The sequence below is a fragment of the Otolemur garnettii genome, unplaced genomic scaffold, assembly GCF_000181295.1.
Source record: "Otolemur garnettii isolate 467f Iridium unplaced genomic scaffold, OtoGar3 scaffold00162, whole genome shotgun sequence".
Taxonomy (NCBI): domain Eukaryota; kingdom Metazoa; phylum Chordata; class Mammalia; order Primates; family Galagidae; genus Otolemur; species Otolemur garnettii.
Genome location: NW_003852557.1, coordinates 3,586,325 through 3,602,053, shown reverse-complemented (window position 1 = coordinate 3,602,053; position 15,729 = coordinate 3,586,325). Strand labels below are relative to the sequence as shown.

Here is a 15,729-nt window from a genome sequence, read left to right as displayed (position 1 = left end):
GGATTCGAACCCGCCACCTTAGGTGTACGTGGTTGGCGCCTTAGCCGCTTGAGCCACAGGCGCCGAGCCGACAAGACTATTTTTTTTAAAAAAAGAACAGAGGTAGAGCTATCCCTTATTAAGTTTATTTTTGCTGAGTTTATATTTTTTGGAATAAATACCAAGTACCTGAAGGAAGTCTATATTCTATTTTGTTTCTTTTTTATTCTTTGAGTATCTGGGACTACATGTGCCTGCCACAACGCCCATCTATTTTGTTGTTATTGTTGTTGTCATTGCTGTTTAGCAGGCCCGGGCTGGGTTTGAACCCACCAGCCTTGGTGCAAGTGGCCGGCACCCCCCTAACCACTGAGCTATGGGCACCAAGCCAAATATTTCTTTCTTTCTTTTTTTTTTTGAGACAGAGTCTCACTATGTTGCCCTTGGAAACCAAAGGAGTCTAGAAATGACTATTAACGTTCTAATTTGGAATGATCTGTAATTAAGTATTTATCACAGGCAAATCACTATATATATGAGTTATCTATAGATAATTTAGAAGCGATTTTGCCTTTTCTTCCACCCTTCAGAAATATCTTGCCCACGACGTGTATGGAGAAGAAAATAGAAATGAGTCAACAGTATTTCTGCCCTAGAAAAATGTTCCATCTTAATTGTCCTGTTAATGTTTACTTTAGATACAAGTTCCTCACCTAAGTACATTTTTATTAACTATTTTTCTATTACAAAATCTAGCATCTATTCCTAGAGCCACTGGTATAAATTCATCAACACAAGATCTCTTTACTCTCAGTAGACCTTTCTTTAGGGTTATCTGACATCTTGATTATTCTTAGTTCTGTGCTTTTGACTGTGGTGCTTCCTTAACTTGGGACAATCTCCTGCCTTCACCGTTTCCTTCAAGATTTGGATAATGTCTATCTTTTTCCAAGGCGTATTTCTTAATTAATTTCTGCATACTATGACAGATCCCTTATGATGTACTAGTTTGGGGGGTGGAGAGGAGAACAAAAAATTGAATCAAGAGTCGGAACCTTTTGTGTCTGCTCTAAAATCATGCTCTGGAATACTGTCTGAGCTACGCTCTAGTGTACAGGTTCTATATCATTATCACTAACAATGGTAACAAAAAATGTACTGATGGCTCAGTGCTCGTAGCACCGGCCACATGCACCAAGGCTGGCAGGTTCGAACCCGGCCTGGGCCAGCTAAATAACAACGACAACTGCAACAAAAAAATAGCCAGGTGTTGTGGGGGGCGCCTGCAGTCCCAGCTACTTGGGAGGCTGAGGCAAGAGAATCACTTAAGCTAAGAGTTTGGGGTTGCTGTGAGCTGTGATGACACAGCACTCTACTGAGGGCAACATAGTGAGACTCTGTCTCAAAAAAAATAAAAATTACTGAGCCTATGCTATGAACTAATTACAATGCTGTTTGACATGCATGATATACTCAGAACAACCCCATGTAACCTTATTTCAAGGTTACAAAGCTAAAAAGCTGTAAGTGAGGATTTGAACATGGAAGCTTGCACTCAGACCCAGGTGGTAACAACACTGTGTCTTCCCTATATCACATACTCACACCCCTCACTACTTCTTTCCTTAGTCGACTTTGTTCATGTTTTCACAATATTTGCATAAATGTGTTATTCATCCCCAAAACAGTATGCTTTTTAGGAGCATCAAAGCCACCCACATCCTGCTCTAATTAACATAGAACATTACAAATAGTAGCTACTTGATAAAATAAACACACACAAACAACATCCATAAACACACACATATATATTTAAATGTTTTCTAACCTGAATCATGAAGATTTTTAACCTTATGTTTTATTTCACAATATACCATTAAGTCTCATATAAAATGTCCTGACTCCTATTATAGTATGTTTTCTACACATGAAACATATTCAGTATACGTTTACTGAAAAAACAAATGGCTAAAAAAGGCACCAAATGTGTAATTACTTTAAAAATTAAAAACATACAAGGCATGTATAAATGTTACATCATAATTAACATTTCACAGTATAATCAAGGAATAAAAAACCTTGACTTTATCCTATCTCCTCATAACTGCTTCCTTCACCTGTCTTTTTTTTCTCACATGGGCTCCCAGTTTAAAGTGGAAACAGGATTATCAAGAGATGGAAATTAATTCTGTAACGGGAATGACGTTCATAAAGTTTGCAAGTGTCAATAAATCCCATTAAGTAAAAAGGCATATAACTTATGGCTAAAGATCGCTACTAACTCAGTCATTCTGAATCAATAATAATGAATTCACAAGACTGATGACCTTTCTAATTTATATTCACATGCTTTCTTCTAAAAAACAAAAACGTATTTCTTTTCTTAAGCTATGCTCCCTTCTATAATTTGTTTTCTCGAGGTGCATTTGCCATACCTCATCAGTATTTCACTAAAAGAAGACTTTTCATTTTTTGACTTCAAAAATTTATTAGTTTTTAGAGCTTCATAAACACTGCTATGATAATGTGTCTTTTAAAATGTCCACTCTTTGTTCAGTGAAATTTCCAATAAAAGTCATAATCTAACAGGGTTCCACGGGACAATACATTAATTTTGCTCTTTTATTCATTGAAGGAGAAAAGTCATAATGCACCCCTTCTTTAAAGTCTATTAAGTTATATTATGTACTCCTCATTGAGAGAGTAATTGAAAAAAATAACAGGAAAAAGGAATTAAATGCGCATTTACCTGTATCAGCCATATCTGGAGGGCTGTTGTCTGAAGAAGTAATTGGAGTCTGTTCTGTTTTGCTGCATCCAATTTTTGTCTGTAAAAGAAAATGAAGAACCTACAATGTCATTTACTAAAGTAGGTCAAAGACCAGACTGAGAGCTCATGTTAACAGAAAAGGAATGGTAAAAGAGATTAGGCGATATTCCAAAAAGTATGAACCCTCTACAATTTTGGTATAATCGTCTTCTAAAAAAGCAATTCAGAATTAAAGATAACAATGTCCAAGTATAATAAAATACAAGGCCATGTACCTTGTCTTTTAAAAGCTATTATAGTTCCAAATGACAAGGTTGAAGGAGCAGACAGAAAATCTTATCCTCCGCCCCTGAGCAGCATGGACCTAAAACTGAAGTTACCTTTGATGGATTTTAATCTGCTGGGTGAAAGCTTCCTATTTTATTTTATAGCTAATATAGATTTGACGAATATATTCTCGATCCTTAATTGTGATTTGTTAAGACACTGTAGCTGCTAGTAATTTGTTATGTTAATTTTGATATAGAAATTCCCCATTTTGTATGATTCCAATAGGGTGAACCATGTTCCAGCCCACACATGTGAGGAAGGCGTGTCCACCTTGGGCGGTGGTTAGGATGAGCCTCACTGCCCCGTAGGAAAGGAGCGAACTAACCAAAAGGGAGATTGTCTGGCTTCAGTGGAAAACAAAAATAATTACTGCTCCGTATTAAAAACCGAAACTAAATGTGACAATCTTAAGGTCTGAGTGACAGCTAGGCATATTTTTATGGTACCATTTTGTCATGCTGATATTTCTAAATGGACACAAGACATACTGACTTTGAAAATGATGTTTTCTGATAACACAGAATAAAAATCTACAGCAAGAAAAAAGGAGAAGAATCTTTTAAGGAAATATCACTCATTTGTAAAAAAAAAACAATATTACTGAAATTACAATTCTATACGTATTTCAGCAACCTAGAAGATAAAGGGGCTCTATGGACTGCGTCTATAAACAGAGAAATTTAAGATTACCTGACTTATCTCATAAGAAGGTAAAATGGCGTCATTAATTTTGGGAGTGGATGAGGTCTTTGGAATTAGTATTTCAGGGGGAGAAGGAAGAAGACTAAATGTTGAGGCTTGAGGTCCATATTCTTCTGAAGCTTCGAAAGATGCACACGATAGCTTTTCTGGATGGTGGATATCAGATTTTTGTCTTATGAATGCTATCTCCCAAGTAGATTCTGACCTAGTATTAAAAAGAAATCATTTACAGATTTGCTATGAATACAAAGAAGTAAGTGGAGTCTGAATACAGTACAACTGAATTCTAAGGTAACATTTACAATATTAAAAAAAAAATGTCTAAAGTCTAAAAGTACTTAAGACATCTCAAATTACTATTTTTAAGGAGACATGCTAAATGACTCATTCTGTCTTACAGATAGAATAGTTACCTCAATTTGGCTTTCTCAATAATCCTTTTTGCTTCTTCAAATGATACCCCAATCATTGATTCCTTGTTTACTGAGACCAGCTGATCTCCTGGCTTCAAACGACCATCCTAAGAGAAATGGTAACGTTTATAAAGAAACCGATGAGGTACTTTTTATAAAAATCGATTGATTCAATTAAGGCAATTAAAAGTTTTTATGAAGAATATCTTAAAGAGAGCAAAAAGTAAAATCTGATTGAGACTCAATAGCAAAATATTTTAATTAGAGCCTGGTTTGGTGACAATATACCTGAGTCTAACTGAATAGTTCATGTGTTGCATGAATTGCTATGCGTGCTAGAAAATCCCAATATGTTAGGACAATTCAGAACATATGCGGGGAAAAGAGACTTGTTCTAAAAACTTAGTGCTACGGATTTGACAAAGTAGGCTGAATCATCGTGGGATGTTCTGGAATACAGTACTCAGCCATTTAGTTTCTGAGCATTCCGGACTCTTTCTTCCCACCAAACCGCCCAATGTGGATTTACTGGACATTTAGATTTTTTTAAATGTAGTCAAAGATTTTAATTATATTTCCTATGGATCTTACTTATATTGATTCTACTCAGCTCTCAGCTCACGGTTAACACCTTTTTCTCTAGACCTGCTGTTCTTCCCGTCAGGAAAGCCTGTCTGGCTGTGCATATGGTGTTAGCCAAGTCCTGCTACAATAGTTATACTCATAAGTGATGTTCTTTCTAATATTTGATAAATACACAGAGAGAAATACACACTCGGAATGCTAGAAAAGACTATGTTTGCTGAGAAACTATCTACCTACCATACGATCCTACAAGTTTGCTAAAACAAAAGGGCTAGTTTGTTAAGATTTTATAGATACGGTTCCATACCGCCTGGGCTAAGTGAAACTAATTTTATTAGTTTCATTACCTACGCACTTAGATCAATTACGCCCAGATTATACCCACATACTTCATACCTTAGCTTGTAACTTGTTATGATAAATTTCAGTTTGAGGACATTCAGTCAAGGTTAAGGTGAGATGGTAACCAACAAGGAAAACAACCTCATTGCCACAGGAAACAGGATGAGGCTAAGAAAAGCGAGGGAAGAACATGCACAATATTCTGTAGACGGCTTATTTCTGGAGGAGGCCAGGGATGGGGGTAAGGTGATCAGGGAAAAGCAAATAAGGATCCTCAATAGGAAGCAGATTTTGAGTTTCTTATTGTACTCTGAATGGATTCATCACAGGTGTTTACCATGGTTCGTAAGTTAGATACATGTTCCAAAATCCTTTTGTCTGTGTCAGACATAACATTATAAAAAAAAAAATTCTCCATCTCAAATGGAGAATTCCATCTTTATCTGAGGACTCCATCTCAAATAAAAAGAAAGTTCATGCAGTTTTCCCTATCAATGTACCTAACTAGCTGAATTACATTTTGGTTCTATATTTCGGAACTGCTATTGGAAGCAGGGGTTAAATATAAATAGAGAATTTTTTAATCTAATTTTTAAAATAAATAAATGTCATTGTTAGGCCCTAAGCCAACCATTGGGAATCCGGAAAGTAATTCCTTATTAAGTTTAGCTTAATGCAATAGATTTTAACCAAAATTTAATGACGATCCTATCATCGACTTGTAGCTCAAAGCCTTACGAAAATTTAGTGGCGGGAAAGGGGGAAATAAAGCCCTACGTCATTCCAGCGAAGCACTTAAATAAAGAATATGGATAAGGAAGCAAGTTTCTTTTAGAATTCTCTTGGTCGACAGTAAATATCAGGTTATTATGTTTTAATATAAATTTTCTCGGCACTAACAGTGCCTTCCTTTTATTAAATTTCCCTGAAAAGAGAAAATTCTATAACGAAGACTAAAAGTCAGATGGCAGCTGTTTTTCATTCGCGCAGAAGGCTTCAGAGGCAACGGACTGAAGAGAAAAGAGCACGGGGTCTGGCAGCCAGATAGCCTTGAATTTGGATCTGACCTGGACGCCTTCTATCTAGATCTTTACAGATAATGAGAATGAGAGCAGGGGGTGGGGGAGGTACACGGTCTTGCTCACAAGGATCTCAGAACTAAATTCTAAATTATGTGGAGGTAGCTCCAGGATTCATCTGTCTTACAGAAATCAGTCAGGATTGTGGGAAAAAAGGGGTACAAGAAAAGAGAGGTAGGCAATGGAGTTCAGGTTGACCTACGGCCTCCACATTCTCCTCTCAGGCTGCCGAGTGTCAACGAGACGGAGGAAAAGCTGGCAGGAAGGCAATTTAACCTGTCTTGTATTAACGTATACCAGCCTGTTAAAGTAGCATTTTCCAGCAGGAGAGTCAGAGAAGAGAAGGATGCCTCCTGACTGACTTCTGGTGTGTATATATATATTTTTCTTTTTAGAAAGTATTCACAGCAGTTAGTTGTTTTGTTTTGTTTTTTTTTTCTTTCTGTGCCTCCTAGAATAAGATCTTAGCTGATCATGTAAATTTCTGAACCTGTTTAAAAGTCAGAAACTGCAAATGAAAACAAAGCTATTTCTGTCAAAGTCTGGCATCCTAAGGGAGTGAATTCTGCCCCAGCTGGATTGATGTATATGCGAGGAGACTAACTTCAGGGAGCTACCGAGACCTCTTCCACACAATCTAGATCCCGATTCAGCAGTGACTGAGCAACTGCGTGATGTGGCAGGCAGTGCGCCAAGCGCTTTCTCATGCTGAACTTCAGAGTCTGGATTCCTCCACACTGACATTCATGCAGATGTTGGAATGATACTGTACCCCTGTCCACTTAAATGCTTCTGTTAAAAACTACCAGCACTGTTCACTTCTGATTGTGACTTTGGTATACAGTTTTCTAAATAACGTATTACCATATTCCAGAAACCATCTTCTGAAGGATGATTCTAACTTGACGATTCGTTATTCCTATACTAAGGAACGCTCCTTCTGCAAGCATTCAGATTCTTTTCTCATGCTTGTACAGGCTGTAGATTGAAGACATGCTTTTGTAATGGCAGTTATTATTGTGAACTTAAGTAAGCTATTTAACCTCTGTGAAACTCCCTTTATTTCCAGCTATAAAGTGAAGAGATGTATCTACCATACGAGGTTGCTATAAGAATCAAATAACATACATTAATTACAGCACACTGTAGGCATTAAGTGAGATGAGGTGAATCGGACTTCCCTATCAGTTGTAGACAGTTTTCACAATGAGAGCAAATGTAATTGTTATTCTTCAAGTTGAGAGTATCGTAATTTGATGTTGCTTCCAGGACTGCCCACTGATAGGAAAAAGCTGAAACTCCTTAACTTTCCAAACCCGGCACAACAAACTCTCTGCAAACTACATTTTGTAACCTGATCATCCACCTTTCACCCCAGCATAGAAATTCTTCATTCTATTCTCAGATGAATGCTCCTCAAATCAGCCAATACAGGATCTTTCCAAGGTCAGTGCTTTGACACACACATCCATTCCTTTCTAGAAGGCTACCAGCCACCTTCCCACTTCTCTGTGATGAACTCTGATTTTCAAACTTCACAGCCACGTTTAAACACCAGCTCCGATGCAAGTTTTCTCCGACTCTCCAGGATTTACTTAATTGTTCCCGTCTCTTTACCCCAAACCCCTTTTCCTTACATGTGTGATGACATTTACTTTGTCCTATCTGTATTTGTTTACATCGTCCCCTCCCTGCCCCTGCACTACAGCATATTAATGCAGCAAATCCCAAACCAGGAGCACGGCTTCTTTCAGGGGGCCAGAACCATGTCCTTTTCAGGGTAGTTTTCCTGGCAGGGTGCTAGGTACACAACAAGTCCACGGTAACTTCGCGAGGTCCAGGAAACGGTCTGAGAAAGTTAAGGTGGCCAAAGCAAATCATGGTGGCTGCTGTTCCCTCAGCTCCCACCAAGGGGACTGGTTTCTTCACACGTTGCCAGAGGCTTAATCCTGCTATGTCCCTAGAAGCCCTGGTTCCCATTCCAGGGGTGTGCTCATCACATACTGAAAACTGGTCTCCATATGCCCTACTGCAATTCTTTGTTGGCAATGACTATACCTGTACCTGGGTGATCACTGTCTCTCCCTACCAGGACTGACCCCCAAAATCCCAAACTCATCAAATCTAAACTGCTACTTTTGTAATAGACGCTACTTTATGAAGCACTAAGAGAAAAAAATGTTGCCAATTATGACATTAATTTTTAACCCCATCATAATTTGAGACATATGAGAGGAAAACAATGTACATACAGACACTCAGAAGGATGTTACATCCCTATGTATGTGTTACATATGTATATGTATAAATATACGTATGTGTCTTAGAATCAACTAAGGAAAATATGAAATATAGTATCGGGTTTGCGGAGAAGCTTTTGATTTCTGCCTGTTTTCCCTATTTTATTAGCAAAGAAGAAAGAAAGAAATGAAAACATTGGAGCACTTCAAACTGTCATCCAGAATCTGCTCCAAAGGGCCAAGAGGAAGAGGGAGAGGGAGCGCGGTGTGCAGCTCAGCTGGCAGCAGTGGACTGGTGGACAGCAGATCACTAACCCTCAGAAACGGGACAGCAGATCTAAGGGACTGTTCATTCCCAAATATGAATTGAGCAATTAGCATGTGTCAGGCACCACACCAGGGACTAAAGATATCACTGTGAATCCAATCATATAGAATCCTTGCCCTTAAGAAACAGACTGCCTTGTGCTAGAGGTGGAGCTGATAAAACAATCAGAAATATAAATATCTCATTACAAACTGAGATAGGTGATATGAAGGAGAGGGACTGGATCCAGGAGCACGGACAGGAAGAATAAAACTTAGCCAAGACTGGGAGAGAACAAGGAGCACATCTCTTAGGAAGTGCTCTTTGAACTGCTATTTAGAAGTTAGGAGGGAATGGGATGGGGTGTTGTTCCTAGTGAAGGGAACAGCATATAAAATGGGAAAGAAAATGGTCCCTTCCATGAGTGGGAAAATCCCTTCTGGAAGCATGGAGATGGAAAGCCAGAGAGGTAAAAGGCAGAAGCCACACTTTGTAGGACCTTGCAGGCAACCAAGTGTTAGCAAGACAGGTTGGATGGAAACAGACATGGTATGTAAGAGCAGACAAAGGTGTTTGAAGGGCTAATAAAAACTAACGATGATTTAAAGTATGGCCATGAGAATGGAGATCAAGAAGACAGATGGGTTCAAGAAGTATTAGTATAAAAGCCAATAGTTCATGTTAATGAATTGAATATTGTTGTTGTGGGAGACAAAGTAGTTAGGAAGCTGTAGGGTTTTTTAACTTTGTGTAGCGGGAAGTGGTCATTCACCAAGATTGGGGATACTGTAAGAAGCCCCGTTTAAGAAGAGACAAGCAGATGAGGGTATGATGTGCATGTCATGGGTTCTGCCTTGTTAAATGTTGAGTTTGAGATATGTTTAAGAGATCTGGTGGAAGTGTTGATCAGGGACTTGAATTGAATATGTGGGTATGAAGCTCAAAGGAGTATCCAGGCCAGGAAAAGGTCTAGTATTGAACACTAAGGACTCCAGACTGATACGGGACTAGCTCACATGGTGAAAAGAGCCTTGGAGTTCTCTTTAACTCAGTACCTACTACATAGTTTTTTTCAACTTATAGGCTTCCCCTAGCTCTTAGAGTTGGGAAAAATCTTCTTTCCTACTTGAACAGAAAAGAAATGTGCTTAAGATATCCCAAGTTTGAACTCTGGATATGTTTTTCAAAGAAACAAGATATTCTGGTTCTACTGAACCAGTATTGCATTCAGTATTGCATTACTGTTTGAGAGGTTTGGAAATATAAATGAAATATAATCTAGCTATAAGCTCGAGATTACAAAATTCTGAACATTATAATGGTAATACAAAACTACTGCAAGTTAAAGCACTCAAATATATTTGAAAAATATTAATAGTACTCAACTAGGCAACTTAATTAAGGATAACCTTATGACCCTGTATGTCCTATTTTATGAATCCACCTACTACGTGGAAATTTTCTGCATATTAGAAACTTATCAACATGCTATAATAGTAATTAAGGGATAGTAAAGGTCCTATTAATAAATTATTTTAAAATTAAATTATATCTATTATATTTGCAAAGTAAATACGCATATAGTTCTCCAGCTTGAGGAAATATTTAAAAATAAACATAAGCCCTGGAAAATTACTTATTCTTCTCCACCTTCCCCTATTTTGGCTGTTTTTTCTTCTATTGGACAAGACAAGTTTAGTCAAAGAACATTAATAACTCTGTGCTGCCCTCTAGCGGTGAATAGAGACTATAATCCATTAACAGATTTTGCTTTTTAATACTCTTTTTCAATGAAATTAAGAAAACCAATAAGAAAAAATATATGCCGGGGTATAATTTCTTAGTGTATTAGCACCAACAGAAGACAAAGAGTAATTCAAGAACAACTACCATCAATTTATTACTCTAACTGTAGATATTTTTCATGACGATAAGGAAACACAAACTGATGCTTATCTAAAAGCAAATTCTTATCACTCATTAGGTACCTTAACCTATTATTGCATTATATCAAGTGCAGTCTAAGAACTACCTTAGCTCTACTGAACACACACACACACACACACACACACACACACACCCTCAGCTTAAAAACTAATGTACTACTAAACATCTCAATTCTTAGAAGACAAAATTCACTTTTGTTTGAATTTATTTAAATTCAGCACTTAAATATATTCTTATTTGTTTAATAATTTACACTTACTAGCCAAAAATTATATCCTCAGAATATCTTAAAATTATTATATAATACTTAGAACTTGGAAGGTATATTTAGAAGATGCCTTATTATCTGATCAAGCCTGAATCAACTGAAATTGTTAACTATTAGTTAATAACTATAGTTATTTTGAAATTAACTTTTTGAAAGTTACTGGCAAATAAATGAATAAACTACTTACTAAACAAGTGTTTGCAGGGGGAGGTAAGAATAGGGCTCTTTGTTTAACCAAAATGACTTAAGAATAAACTTAACAGTAAAAGGACCCTTTCTCGAAATCAATAGATTGATATTAATAGAATATTTTATTAAATTCTTTGCATCCTGTATCTCTCCAAAAAGGACTGAAGGCAATCCTCAAGAAGTAAGATATAATTACATTATTAAAAAAGAAATAGCAAATGCAATCCCAGAGAAAAGAGAATGCAAACAGAGTTAACCATTCATTAAATTGCTGGGGTTATGCTTAAAGTTTAGGTCTGAACTTCCGAGCAACCAGAGCAAAAAGGATCTCATTATCTAACTTCTTACACTGAGGAAGAGAGTAAGACTTTCCAATTCCTTACAAAAAGACATGTTCTGATCTAAATTCTGTATTTAATTTCTCATATGGATCTTAATTCTAGTTTGTCATGTGGGCAGCTAATGGGTGCGATATAATTAACAAACTCAACAAGAATTATTACTACAAATTCAGAACTAAGTAGACTTCACTGTTTTTGTTTGTTTGGGTTTGCATTTAAGAGATACTAAATGAATTTAGTTCAAGTTCAATTGATCCAACTAAGGAAAACTCAGACAAGTACACAGATAGCATGTCTTCAAATATAATTTCTTTCAATCAGATAGAAGTTGAACAGCATAGAATTTAAAAATAAATAACCTTTAGTTAGAGGGTTTAGTATTTGTCATCTTCATATATGAAGAACTTATTCAGCTGTTAGGTTAAAAGTCTATCTTCCAGTCCTCTTGTCTTTTTCACTGAGGTATGGTCACAGTGGACATTTAGCTAACACTGTAAATTTACTAGTAAAGTAGGAAGATAAACCTTGTCAAGGGGGTAGTGGGGCATTTTGTTTTTGTTTCTGGGTGGTGGGAGGTTATTTATATTTTCATTTTTTACCTTGTAACAGTCTCCTCCAGGAATGACTTCCTGAATAAATACCAAGGGACCTTCATTCCGGTTAATTCCTCCTAGGATCTTGAGACCCAGACCTGTTTCCTTGGTAACTGTAATCATCTGAAAGGAAGGATCTCTAAGATAAAGTAAATTAGCACACACAGGTTAGTAGCCTAGACATAGACATGTGTACTTAATTTTCTTTTTTTTAATTTAAACTCTTATTAAACCAAATTTTTGGATCTAGAAACCTAAAATACTGAAGAGATTTTCTTTTGGCTGATTATTAGAAGACACTGAAGGATTCCAAAACTAAATATTTTAATGAATTAAGTGACTTTAAAAGACATGTCTGTATTTTTTAAAGCAATTCAAATTCCACAAGAAAAAAGAATTATGTTTCCCAAGTTGCATTTCTGAACACGCTGGTCAGAGCAGAAACTTTTAGGGTCAAAACAAAACTTGAATTAGGTATGAAATAAATTTTAGATCTGCCTTCTTACTTATTATATACTGAGTACTGTACTGAGCAATATATACACATTACAGCATTTAATTTAATGTTTGTAAAATCCTTAAGATTCTTATCCACGGCTCGGTGCCTGTGGCTCAGGTGGCTAAGGCACCAGCCACATACACCTGAGCTGGCGGGTTGGAATGCAGCCCGGACTGCCAAACAACAATGACAGCTGCAACCAAAAAATAGCCTGGCATTGTGGCGGGCGACTGTAGTCCCAGCTACTTGGGAGGCAGAGGCAGGAGAATCACTTGAGCCCAGGAGTTGGAGGTTGCTGTGAGTCATGATGCCAGAGCCCTCTACCCAGGGTGATAGCTTGAGGTTCCGTCTCAAAAAAAAAAAAAGATTCTTAGCCATGTTTTTCTAAAAGCTCCAAAGTTCAGGTAGGTTAATTTGGTGGCTCAAGTGTGAGCCCATGTATGTTATGTTTACAAAATGGCCAGGCAAATACAAAATGACTCAGGCAAAATGTGATCTGAGAGAGTCTCTGTTGGTATATTCAAGCCACTGTTGAGTACAGGACTTCCAGCTACCTTCAAACATATCAAATAGTTCAAACTACTATTTAAAAAAGAGTAACTTCTTATCTTATGTATGATTTATAGATTTTAGAAAGCTTTCTTGCTTTGTCATATGCACATTCTAAACATATCTTTAAGAAGAACTGTTGCATTCAAAAGTTTAATGAAAGATAGAATAATGAAAGAAATTTTAAAAACTTATAAAACTCCCCATTTTTGAATATTTCCCTGTTTATACTGTATGTCATTTAGAGTTGCATTACGAGTCTGTTGAATTCAGCTGTTGTGTTGGAAAGCCTACCTGGTCACCAGGGCAACAGTCTATTAGCTAGAAAAAAATGGCAGAAGACTGCTCCAAACTGTCCTACTGACATGAATTTCAGCACAATGGGTTGGAGTGTTTTTAACCCCAAAGACTAAAGGAATGGAGCCTAAGAATAGGAAAAATGAAGCAGAAAAAGGGAACTAAGGCGCCTCATTGGCAAATCTCTTCAGCAACCTCTCAAACTCTCTAACGTGAATTTCCCTTAACGGGAGCATATATAATCTCCAACATAAATGGTTGTTTCCATACAGGAATCCTCTTCTAATCTCAACAAAGTATCTTTTATTAACACAGTAGTGTATTTACTTCTAATCTTTTTTCTCTATGAATCTAACTATGTTGTTTTTTTCTGAATAGTTATTATGCTATATAAACATTTTAAGATTCTTTTTAACATAGAATTATTATAAGCACAGTAGTAAAAGTTTTCCTTAAACATAAATTTTCAATGGCAGCATCAAACTTATACACATGGCTAAGATCTTACTTTAAAATTTCCCTGTTGTTAAGAACTTACTTTTTTCTTTTGACATTAAAAATAGTTCTGCTACTCAACTTTAATCATAAGAAGAGAATTAGAAATTGAAACTATGTAGAGATACTACTACTCACCTATCAGATCAATAAAAATGTAAATCCTTAACAATATATTCTAATGACAAAGTTACGGGAAAGAGGCACTTTCGTGCATTGCTGGTAGGAATGCGACACGGTAAGAACTTCTGAAGAAAGAATTTGGAAATCTCTAACAAAAAACTACTTTTTGATCTCGCAATTCCATTTCTAGGCATCTATCCCAAAGATATTCTTGGCAAAAAATACAAAATGACTTATATAGTAGGTTATTCATTTGGGCACAATTTGGATTCATCAAAAATTTCAAACATTCCAAATGGCCATCAATAAGGTACTGGCTAAATAAACTATGGTACATTTGTGCAGTTATAACAAGGAACATCTTCATAAACAGATATGCGGGAACATCTTTATAAACAGATATGAACTTAATTTTAAGTTAAGACAAAAGGCAAGGCTGAAACATTATATTAATTTGAGACCTATTACTTCAGAATATTCTGGGGAGTTGAATCCAAATATATGTAATTATGTGTGTGTGTGTGCATGCATTTGTTTATGCAAAAGAAGGACTAAAAAAGAATCAAAAATAAGAATTATTTTCTAAAGGAGTAATAAGGGTACAAGTGCAGAATAAGAATAAGATTTCTCTGAATACACCTCGTTAAATGTTATATTTACAAAATGGCCAGCAATTCCTATTAGAAATAGTCTTCGTCTGTACTGCTTGAATTTGGACTTGACTACTTGAATTGCTGTGGCTAATGGGATACCAGTAAATGTAAAGTTTGAAATTTGAAAAACACTTGTGCTTGTTGCTGGGGATACTCTGCAATCCCATGACAAAGCCTGAGTCAGTGTCCTGAACGATGACAACCCAGGTCCAGAGAAACCTCAGCCAGGCAGCCTTCCCAGGGGAGACCTCATACCATGTGAACGAAGCCATCTTCCACCGCCTGGTGAAAACTAGGACTGCTCAGCGAACCCTCAGAAACAATAGGCACTTTGGGGTGGTTTGTTAGTCAGCAAGAGCTAATCTTACGTTATGTAACCATACTAGAATTATAAAATATTTTAGATATCCAAAAATCAAATTTTTTCAAAAAGCAATCCCTACAAACGATTTCATAGAGAATGTAGATTTTGGCCTGTACACTGATCTATGTTGAACGGTAATTTAATGCATACTTTGCTCATTACTGCCATCCTAGACCATATAGACAACTAACTGTAAAACAGACTTCAACCAAATGTTCATTAATAATCTACATATCTCAAAACCTTAAGTCTCATTTAAAAATTACTTTTCAAGAAGACTGGATGAGTCTACAGCCGATGTATTTTTATACATGCTTCCACCACAGTAAGCCTCGGATTTAACGGCTGTGTAAATGAAGGTCTTGATGAAGGATCTAGAACTTCTTCTTTCTAGAAGAATTAGAAATAGAAAAGTAGAAAATAAATTGTTAGGTCCGAGAACAGTCAAATTTGATTCCAACTTTGTGTAAAAACATCATATATACCAAGTACATAAATATTAATCAGATGTGTCTGTGTAGATGTTAGATGTATGCTACCCATTTTGTGCTATGGCACTTCAGTCATTGAAGATAAAATCTGAGAAGTGAAAAGAGAGCTCTTTAGATAGATAGGGAGATAGGCCTATATCTAGATTATTATAAGTGTCTGTATCTATATAAAA

The 15,729-nt window shown here is 36.5% G+C and overlaps 1 protein-coding gene across 3 annotated transcripts in view; it reads right to left on the bottom strand.

The window, feature by feature from the left end:
• Positions 1 to 15,453, bottom strand: part of STXBP4 (syntaxin binding protein 4) — a 144,729-nt gene extending 129,276 nt beyond the window's left edge. For 2 of the 3 annotated variants that reach the window (XM_003800024.2, XM_023519220.1), the window contains exons 1-5: positions 15,332 to 15,453; positions 12,092 to 12,224; positions 4,195 to 4,301; positions 3,770 to 3,986; positions 2,729 to 2,807 (exon numbers count right to left, since the gene is read on the bottom strand). In XM_003800024.2, coding sequence (XP_003800072.1) covers positions 2,729 to 2,807; positions 3,770 to 3,986; positions 4,195 to 4,301; positions 12,092 to 12,224; positions 15,332 to 15,378 — 583 coding nt within the window. In that variant the 5' untranslated portion in view covers positions 15,379 to 15,453. The remainder of the gene's footprint in view (positions 1 to 2,728; positions 2,808 to 3,769; positions 3,987 to 4,194; positions 4,302 to 12,091; positions 12,225 to 15,331) is intronic. The other variant, XM_023519221.1, reaches the window with a different exon arrangement.
• Positions 15,454 to 15,729: the final 276 nt, after the last annotated feature.